The 10,271-nt window shown below is 39.2% G+C and overlaps 1 protein-coding gene across 3 annotated transcripts; it reads right to left on the reverse strand.

Annotated features, from left to right (window-relative positions):
• Positions 1 to 1,011: 1,011 nt before the first annotated feature.
• On the reverse strand, positions 1,012 to 6,492 carry RPL38 (ribosomal protein L38). Of its 3 annotated transcripts, none has more exons than XM_051995176.1 (5): positions 6,425 to 6,492; positions 6,161 to 6,209; positions 5,175 to 5,235; positions 2,363 to 2,485; positions 1,012 to 1,088 (listed from the first exon to the last, which is right to left on the reverse strand). In XM_051995176.1, the coding sequence occupies exons 2-5, from the start codon at positions 6,161 to 6,163 to the stop codon at positions 1,063 to 1,065; spliced, it is 213 nt and encodes a 70-aa protein (XP_051851136.1). In that variant the 5' UTR covers positions 6,164 to 6,209; positions 6,425 to 6,492; the 3' UTR covers positions 1,012 to 1,062. The 3 variants fall into 3 exon arrangements, with proteins under 3 accessions (XP_051851136.1, XP_051851137.1, XP_051851138.1); XM_051995177.1 differs by having other exon boundaries at positions 6,407 to 6,452; XM_051995178.1 differs by having other exon boundaries at positions 6,374 to 6,425.
• Positions 6,493 to 10,271: the final 3,779 nt, after the last annotated feature.

Here is a 10,271-nt window from a genome sequence, read left to right on the forward strand (position 1 = left end):
AGTACCTATGCGTGCTAAACCCTAGGAATACAAAGATAGGCAAGATAGTCTCTGCTCTCAAACCCAGTCTGAAGGAAAGAACTATGTACATACAAACAAGCTATACATACAGAATAAGTAATAACCAACAGAGGCATTAGAACTGAGAGGTTAAGAATGGCTTTCTGGAAATGGAATTTTGATTGGGATTTGAAGGTAAGAGACGAAGATGAAGAGCACATTTCAGGGGGGGGGGGGGGGGGGACAGTCAGCAAAAAGGCCAAGCTGTCAGTGCTTTTAAAGTTAGTTACTAGATTTAAGAGGTGTGTCATAGTGGTGGAAGAGATTGTGAAGGCCTGCATCAGGGTGCCAATGCTATCAGGAAGGGGATGTGGTATATTCATGTTATAAAAATGAAATCCACAGGCTTTGGCAATTGATTGGATATGGGGGAATGGTGAGATAGTGAGGAATTGAGAACACTTAACTTGAGCCTGGGGGAGCAGGAGGAAGGTAGTGATAATGGTTAAGATAGTTATTGTTTGACTTTTAAAGCCCAACACAGCCAAGACTTGTCCTATATTTTCAATCTTATATATTGCCCTAACAGTTCAGCCAAACTGTTATCAGAATTCTACTTCTTAAATGCTTACCCATACCTTGTATTTATTCAATACATACTCATATATATATATCTGTGTTCTCGTACACCAACCACCCCAACCACCAAGTATCAATCTAAGATACTCTATCCTTCATTCTTTTCAACTACAGACTGGCTTAATAAAGCTAAAATATTAACATCAGCCCCTCCCTGAAAAGTCAGTTTTGGTTCCTGGGGTTCATCTTCAGACTGAAGAAAGTCATGTGCTCCAACAACTGAGAATTGAGCTACAGGTTACAGTAATGCAATTCAAAGACAAGAGGTAGGGGAGGATGACAAGCCATGTTCAAGGATTGATTCTTTAGAAACAGTACCACAAGTGTCATACCGCTCCCCCTCACCCCCAAAAAAGACAAGACACCCAAGAATTCTTTTTTTCCCCTATTATTTTAATACAGGCGGAACATTGAATAATTCCTTCACTTCAGCTCCTTCACAGCCAAACCTAGAAGGAAGGAGACAGAAAGATGAGTCACTCAGCAGACAGACTTTTAGTCTAATTACCACTTCTGTCTAGAAACACTTAACATTTGTAGTGTAGCTAAGAGAAAAGTTGGCAAAGCTTAGAAAACATCAGTGGTCCCCAAAGATGTTTAATTTAAACAAGTGTTAAGACCAACTATGCTGAAACAATGGAAATGGGCCTACACATTTAGACTATAAGCAATTCCAATTAAGACACACAAGCTAAAGCTACACTGTCTTATTCTTCCTCAAGAGGAGAGCAAAGAGAGACAGGGTTCTAAAGGCTTCAGTTTAGCCCAGCCCTCTCATGAACCACTCTTCTGCTTTGGCCAACTAGAAGATCTTTACTCCTATTAAGTATTTTATATTCCTTAGGCAAGTTATATAAAATCTATATCCCCTAGTTCAGGCAGGTCCCAATACGCCAAAATGATGTAAAAGAGCTCTTTAAGTAGAGGTGTACAGTAAATAAATGAGTTTCTCCATAGTCCTTTGCCAAATATTATTATAATTTACAGATTGAGGCTAACACCTGTGCTTCTGATTCATCTAATTTTTTTAAAAATGGAGTAATAGTCTGTCAGCTTATACAGTACAGCTGAGAATCTCAATTCAAGTTAACCAGAAAGAGACAACAAGAGACTTCATGCCTTTGCTAAGGCAGACATAGCTGGTAAAGAATGCAATAATATCCAAAGGAGAAATATATCCATGACAATAATCCCTACATGTTAATAGGCCAACCTCCCAAGATGACATCGTGGGTAGAGTGCTAGTCCTGGATTCAAATCCCACCTCTGTAACCAAGGGCAAACTTAGACACCAACTTAAAACAGTTTGTGAATCCTTCATATTAAGATGTATTATTGTATCATGTGAAAGACAAAATGAGCAAACAGCCACATTTATGTAGTTTGTTCAGGTCTGTAAAGCACTTCTCTTCACAATCAAACCATGTGTTAGGAAGAACTTAACCCTTCCCTTACTTGATCTTCTGACTCAGTCTGGGACTGCTCTACTGTTCTCTGTAGACAGCATGCACAATGACAAGTGACAAGATTCACCAGGACTTATCATGGAGTTGTTTATAGCACAAATCAAACTTGACAGTTCCCTAATAGCAAGTATCTTGGAAACACTACTTTATAATTTACTGTCAAAACACAATCTAGCATTCTCTCACTCTTGGTTGGCTTTTTTAGAAAATAGGTTCCCATTTTTGCTTTTGTGCCCAAGACTTTTAAGTCAACTCACCAGGTGGCAAGGACTGTTTAAGTTTCTCTGCCTTTTCTTTGTCTGTGATGACCAATGTGTACAGGTACCTGCTGCATCGAACCTTAAACTTCACATTGTCCTTATTTTTCTTGATCTTGACAGCTACAAGAAAAAGGCCTCAAAATTACTGAGAGACATGACACAGGACAATACCAAAAGCAAAGGCAGCAATTTGGAGTTTGAGAAGGAAGCTAGATTGCCCACTATTTATCTTTCAAGATCAAATGCCTCATACATGGGACAGAACAGCAGGATTGTAGATTCATTTCCCTGGCCTTCACCAAAATGCAGCTCTGATTTTTCTAATATTCTCAGGTCTATCCCCTATTTGAAGAGCAAAGTTTTTCGACAGAACCATATATCAAGTTTTAAGACAAAACCTCAAATTAAAGACTAAATCTGCTTGAAATCTTACAAATCCCCAACAGCTAGACTAATGGGAAAAGTGTCAGCACATTTCCATACATTCTAGAGGTACTTAAGATGGGTAGAATACATCTGTTTCTTCTGATGTGGTTAGAGTAATTCCATCAGAATACTCAAACTCTTTGTTTTACCCTTTTACAAATAGCATAGAAAAAAGCCCCTAGCTTAGCATTGCAAAAGCTGTTAGAATGCTAACAAGTAAGAAACAGGTGGTTAAGTACAGAATTTAGGTATTTGTGCCAAAGTACTCAAACACAACTGAATTAAGAGAAAAAGCACACACACACAAAATTCCAAAGGAAAACAGACTTACAATTAAATTAACTCAACTATCAAAACCTGTAACTTCATTTATTTGAACACTTTTAGAGGATATGAAATGTTACATACTGGTATTTGACAGGAAGCAGGACTCCAGTCATTTGAGGCCACAACCAAAATTTCATATAAATTCAGCAATCTAAATTTCCATGCAAATGAGCAAATTCTTACATCCCAACATCTCTACTGAACATTATATTTTGAACAACAGATGTACTCATAAAAATCTGAATGCCAAATGAATTTCTGCAAAATACCTTGTACACGAACAAGAGAATTCAAAAGTACTCATTAGTAACATATAACCTAATTTACTACTTTTGTAAGTTGAGTATTGGATTAAAAATGAGAAAACTAAGGTTCTTTCACTTATTGGCTTTGTAATTGAGAAAAATAATTTAATGGCAGCTTCAATTCCACATCCCACACCCATTTACCTATACAACCTACCCCTCTCTTCCCTCCCCCCGAACAATACAAGTATTATGCCCCCAATTTAATTATTTGCCATTTTGCAATAGCTCTTAGGCTAGCTAGGTTGTACAGTGCATAGAGTGCCAGGTAGGGAGTTAGGAAGACCTAAGGTCAAATATGAACTCAGATACTTAACTGAGTGACCCTGGGCAACTCACTCAACCCTGTTTGCCTGTTTTCTCACCTGTAAGGAAAAGGAGTATCTATGCCAAGAAAATGACCAGTAACAGTTCCTTTTATAGAGTTTTAAATTAGAGAGGTAAGAAACACAACAAAATTGTTACCATAGCACTTAGAGCTGGAAAGATTTAAGAATCTGAAAAACTTAGTGACTTGGCTTAGATCACAGCAAGAAATTTCCAGTCAGGATATGAACCCAGTTCCTCTGAAAATTCAGTAAATTTTCCAAGAAAGAAAAATACATTTCCTACTGAAGGGTGAGAAGGATGTTAGTGAGAGCACCCATCAATTTAATACATTTTGTTAAAAGAGGCATTTCTGAATTCTCTTGTGTAAAAAGTTCACTACACCCTCCTTCCCCTATAATTACCACTATCCACTAACTCCTGTTCTCTAGAAGCCCTCTCTTAATTCTTCCCTTTCCCTCACTTCCAAACCAATCAGATACAGATTGAGCATTCATACAGGGGACACTAGCATAGGGACAAAATACAAATGGGTTGTTTGCAGGGTTTTTCTTTGGAGTATGTCTCAAAGAGGCTGTGCTGAGAGGATGTTAAGACTGGAGTAAAAAGCAAGAAAGACAGAGAATCTAATGGCAGGAGCCCTGAGCTGGAAGTTACTATCTGAGCCCTTGACTGGACCCAAACCCATAAGTGATATCTTCCCCTGACCTCAGTTTCTTCTCCTTTATCTGTAACCACTTGTCAGCAGAATCAAAAAGATAGCTGTAAATAATCTTATAATAACAGTATTGTGAAAAGTATTAGACTCAGATTTTAGTGGCTACATAAAATAATGAAATTTAGGTAAGCAATTTTCTTCTCCCCCTGACTCTCAGTCTTATTCTGAGTAAAAGATACAGATTGTTAGTCACTGTTGATTCTTAACAGCACTGAACTTCTTCAGTGCCTATTCTGCCACTAACAAGGCTGCTAACTGGGTCAAACCAGGTATCTCTTTTAAGTCTCACTTAAAACTTCTTAGTTCTAAATCTCCAAACAAGGAGTTATTATGGACCCAGTTGTCAGAATATTGATAAACAGTAATAGAATACATCGGATTACAAAGGAAAGCAATTCTAATTCTATTGATATAACTCTCCAATTTTCTGATCCTAGATTAAGAACTTTTGTTCTAGGCCGACTATGTACTAGTACTAATTAAGTTTATTAAAAAACCAACCAAAAAAACATGTTACTACCAGGAGACTTATCCCAGGAAGTTTGAACAGGCCCAAGTTCCAGAATTTGATACACACATACATGTTAAAAACAGCTTGTGGTACCTAACTTGATTACTTCTAAATAAATTTTTCTCTAAAACATGCATAGCCTACATTTTGGGGTGAGGAAAATCAAAAATATTTGAAGCAGGAAAGATGACTTACATTTGGCATCCTTTCGCCTGGCTGTGAGCAGGAAGTCTTTTATTTCCTCAATTTTTCTTGGCTGCAATATAATCAAAATGCTAGTTGGCTATCGTTGCTGATAAAGACCCCCCTCCATAGGAAATAACAAAACCAATGAGTCAACAGGCATTTCTTAAGTGCCAGGCACTGGCCATAACGTAAGCATAATTAAGCCAACACTACTGGCAAGGAGTTTACTTGTACAATTAGTGTTAGGGAAAACCCAAAAGAGCATCTAGTTCAGGGATTCTTCAACTCTTGTATCAAGGACCCAAATACACAAAATCATGCATATTTTCAAAGGAGGCCAATTATATCAAAATAGCCATCAAGACATTTTGAAAATAGAGACTCAAATATTCCAGGTTAAGAAATCCTGATTTTAATCCTTTCATTTTAGTGATGAATTAAAAAAAAAAGCCACAAAGAGGTAGCTAGCCTAAAGTCACAAAAGATTATAAACAGAACTTGGATTTGAATTCAAATGGTTATCGTTCCTTTCCTCCCACCCCGATTTGGCAGATACCATGCTAGTCAAGGGAATGAAGAGGGCTTGGGTTCAAATCCTCCCCCCCCCCCTCGGGAGTCACTGTGCCCCGAAGTGCAAGGGAGAGGCTGCTGGGTGGTGCAGTGGAAAAGGTGCTGGTCTTGGGAGTCAGAAGGAATGGAGCCTCATGCAATTTCCAGCGGTGTGAGCTGGAGTCAGTAACTTAAATCTGCCTCAGTTTGCTCGTCTGCAAAATGGGGATAATACCGCCTATCTCCCACGGGTGTTGCGAGGATGAAATGATTATTTCGCAAAGCGCTTTGTAAATGGCAGCTGTTATTTCGACATTCCTCCTCGGTTTTCTGATTTGCAAAAGGGGCTAGGCTTAAGCAGTCGCTAAATCCCTTCCAGCCCCCCTTCCCCCATTTCTACGGAAAAGCAGACCCGTGGGGTGAGGGCCGCGGGCCCGGGAACTCACCATGGCGGCGGCAGGACGAGGGGGCTGCGTGTGGCCCGAGACGTCTAGCCTGCAAGAGAAGAGGGGAAGAACATGGCGTCAGCGGGACTGGAACCCCCCACGTTCCTACTCCGATCCCGGCCCCGCTCCAGGAATAAAGTCCTTGGTTATAGCCCAATTCCCCACCACCACTATCCCCTGGAGAATTCCCGAGCAGGCCCGGCCCCACAAAACCTGAGGATGGCACTGGATTCTTCCCCGGCTTACCACAGGAGAGATACTCACAACTGCTAAGAAGCAGAGGAAGACGGAAAAGGATAAACTTCTACTTCCGGCTAACTAAGACCGCCCCCAGTAACCCGGTGCTACGGTATCCGCGATGGATCAAATATTATAGTTTTGCGTTTCCCTTCTTTCAGTCTTGATCCCGTGTGTCTCAGGATACTACAAGAAGAGATTCTGATTTACCCATGTTGAATATCTTTTTGAAAGGATTTTGCATTTACAAATCAACCAACCCACCAACCCACCAACCCACTCGGGATTTAATGTAAGGAAGCTTTTCCCCTTCCAAACTCTCCTATTTTCTACTGCCTGATAATTGAGTTGTGGAAAGAGTCCTGCCTGCGAAATGGGGACACCTGGTCTTGCTCTAGCTCAGAGGGGCCGGGGATTTTTAAACCTTAGAATCTCGTTGACTCCTCTTGTCTTCCCCCTTTCCCCTCCCCCCCCCCCCATAAAGTAAAGGGGAGATTGAACTCTAGCTTTCAACACTTAGTGCAATTTCGAGCACCAAGTAGGCACTTGGGAAATACTTGTTGATTTTTTGGAATTATTTTACCCTAGAGTTTGTGTAGAGAAGTCTACGCACAGACACACCCTCAGTTTTCAGAAAGATTTCAAAAAGTTCAGAAGATGGAGTTTTATGGACCAGGCTCTCCATTTCCCACTTTTTTTTTTTTAATTCTCCATCATGTCCATCGGCACCTTTTCATCCCGCAAGACCACATTGGTCTTGTAACTCACACCTTATCTGTACCTTCTGCCGGGGAAGTGCCTTTGACTAGAGGCTGAGAGGAGAGTTTCTCTCAGAACCTTCATTTAAGGTGGTGACCCAGGCTAGCCATTTGTTAGTTTCCCATCCGGATGAATTTCTTCGTTTATCACCTTGAGAGCTGTTACATTAGTATGCGGTTAAGCTTGGCTGTTGGGATGAAAGGAGATTTGTCATTAGTTAATAAAAGGTGTTTACTATTATAACATAGTATGCATTTATTCAGCCTTCTTTGCCTCATGATGGAAACCTGGCCCAATTTCTTGGGGTATAGTAACTCACGTGATTTTGAAGTCCTTACTAAGTCTGAGAGATCTGGATTCCACGTGAGTGGAACTTTTTATGATCAGGAAGTTGTATTAACAAAAGCAGAGGACAACCAGCTAGTAACAGCTAATTTTCTATTAAAGTTTGCTACACATTTAGCATATATTATCCCAATTAATCTTCACATAATCATACATGCCTTCCCTTTTGTTTTGGGGAAATGGTTGAACCTTAGAAGTCTCGAAATGGGAACACACAACATTTTAACCTAATCACCCAGATTTGTGACTTTAATGTCATCCTTAACTTCGTACTCTTGCTTATCTCATTTATCCAATCAGTTGTTAAATCTTGTCATTTCTCTCTCTGTCTCATAGACCTCTTTTCTCTTCTGAATTTTTTTTAACTGAATTTTTCTATTTGGTGATCCTTGACTCAAATCTCTCTCCACTTCAGTTCATTCTCCCCATAAGTGCCAAGTAACTCCATAAAGGCATAATCTGATTCCTAGTAAATTCTAATAGCTCCCTATTTCCTTAGGATAAGCTAGAAATTCAATTTTGGGACATTTAAAATTCTTCACAGTTTGTCCCCTTCCTTTACCACTTTCCTTATGTATTATTGTTCTCAGTCATACTGGTCTGTTTTCTATTCTTCATATGTATCACTTCGTTTCTCATCTCTGATTTTGGTTGGCTTTCCCCCATTTGTGGAATGCTCTTCCATCTCTCCTCTGTCTACTTGAATGTCTGATTTCCTCTAATATTCAAGTTAAGTATCATCTTTGGAGAAATGCCATTCATGGTCCTCATAGTTCCTAGTGCCTTCTATTATCAAGGTTACCTTATATCTGTTTGTATGTGTTTTGTACATGCTTAAATAAGTCCATATTGTCCTCCATTTGTAAGTTTTTAGTCTTACTGCAAATCAGAGCATATTTAAAAAAGAAACTTTTAAATTGTTTAATCTGCATTTTCTTTCATAACATGACTAATATGGGAATATATTTTCCAGGATGGCACACGTATAATATATCACATTGCTTGTGATCGCAATGAAGTGGGGAGGGGAGGAAGAACAGCTGGAATTCAAAATTTAAGAAAAATTAATTTTGAAAAAATGTTTTTACATGTAATTGAAAAAATGTTTTAAAAAAATGTAAACTCTTGTCTTACTTTTATTCATATATTCCCAGAGGTTAATATAATACTTGACATGGGATATTCAAGGAAGACTAGCACCTCTGGTGTGAGAGTTTACAGAGCCTTTTTCAGGGCTACTCATCCACATTTGGCATTCGATTCTCACCTGTGGCTCCAAGAAATTGTAGCATGTCTGGTGCCACACCCAGGTAAACTGTCTCATCAAACTAAACAAGGTTGAATGCTTCAAACCTGTCAATGAGTTAAGGTCGTATCTACCTCAAGCATGGGAGGATTTCATGGGTTGGGGTGGGGGAAGGGAATGGATGGATGAGAGCACTTTGTTTCAATGTGAAAACAGCTGAAGCAGATGCTGTGGAGGACTTAGAGGTTGGTCAGACATTGAAGACTTCCGAGGTCGTCCACTGAATCTAAAGACATAGTTACAGTGACTGGATTCAGGATAAGGAAGTGAGACTGATGACTTTGTGCACCTCAGCCTCATTTGAATCCAATTCATAGAGTCAAGACATCACCCATGATATCATTAGTCCTCACTAAACACATAGTAGGCGGTTAAATGTTTGTGGATTGAAATCTTGAAGGAGACTTTGGGGAATTGTCAAGGTCATTATCGACTGACAGCCCTGGCACTTTATTGTGTCAGATTAAAGAGATAATAGCAGAGGGCAAGATATCTGTCTTTTAGTATTTGAAAACTGTCATGTGGAAGAGAGATTAGACTTGTTTTGCTTGGCCCTAGAGGGGCAAACAAAGCAATGAGTTAAGATTTTAGAGGCAGATTTTTAGCTCTTTGAATGGAAATGGCTAATAATTAAGACATGTCAAAAAGTCCATGAACTATTTGAGATGACAATGGAATCCTCAATCCTGGAGACTTTCAAGGAGATCCCAGATAACCTTTTTTTTTTTTTTTTGGTGGCAAGGAATGTTGTAGAAGGTAAGTACAGGGACAGATTAAGTTAAATGGGCTTGAAAATCTTTATTAACCCTGCGTCTGAAATTCTGTGACTTTCTTTTTTCTTGGTCTTGTGTGGTAATAACATTAATCTTACATTGGGGTTAGTTTTTGGCTTGCAAGTGAAACATAAGGAGAGAGCAAGGGAGAAGATGAGAAAGTTAGAAGGGAGGAAAATAGGAAACAAAGAAGCAGGAAAGTGTTTTTGAGATAATTGTGATTGAGATAGAAGAGAGGGAAAGAGTTGGGAGGTCAGAAAGAATGGAGGTGTGCTTGAAATATAGTTCAAAGGAATAGAAACAGGAAATAATAGCAGCAGGAGGAGTAGTAATAGTAACTGTTGTTTTTGTTGTTATAGTAGTAGTAGTAGAATGTAGGCAATCTACATTGTAGTCCCATGTACTTTATCAAACAAAGAAAATTATTAAGGGCTTTTCAAAAGCTGCACTTTATTTTATATATTTTAGCCTGATCACTTACCATCTGTAGCTCTTCCTGCTTTCCCTACGTGATGAAAGGATTAGGGGAAAGAATTTTGTCTCTGGAATTTCCTTTTTAAAACATTAGGTTTTAAACATATCAACTTGAAGGCAAAGAATATGGGAGAGGAATTTGTCTTCCTTCTCTCATGCTGTCAGAAGCTTCTAGTCCTGGTACCCTGACTCTGTATCTTGTCTTGCCAACATGGAC

Source organism: Antechinus flavipes, chromosome 4 (genome assembly GCF_016432865.1).
Source record: "Antechinus flavipes isolate AdamAnt ecotype Samford, QLD, Australia chromosome 4, AdamAnt_v2, whole genome shotgun sequence".
NCBI classification, from domain to species: Eukaryota; Metazoa; Chordata; class Mammalia; order Dasyuromorphia; family Dasyuridae; genus Antechinus; species Antechinus flavipes.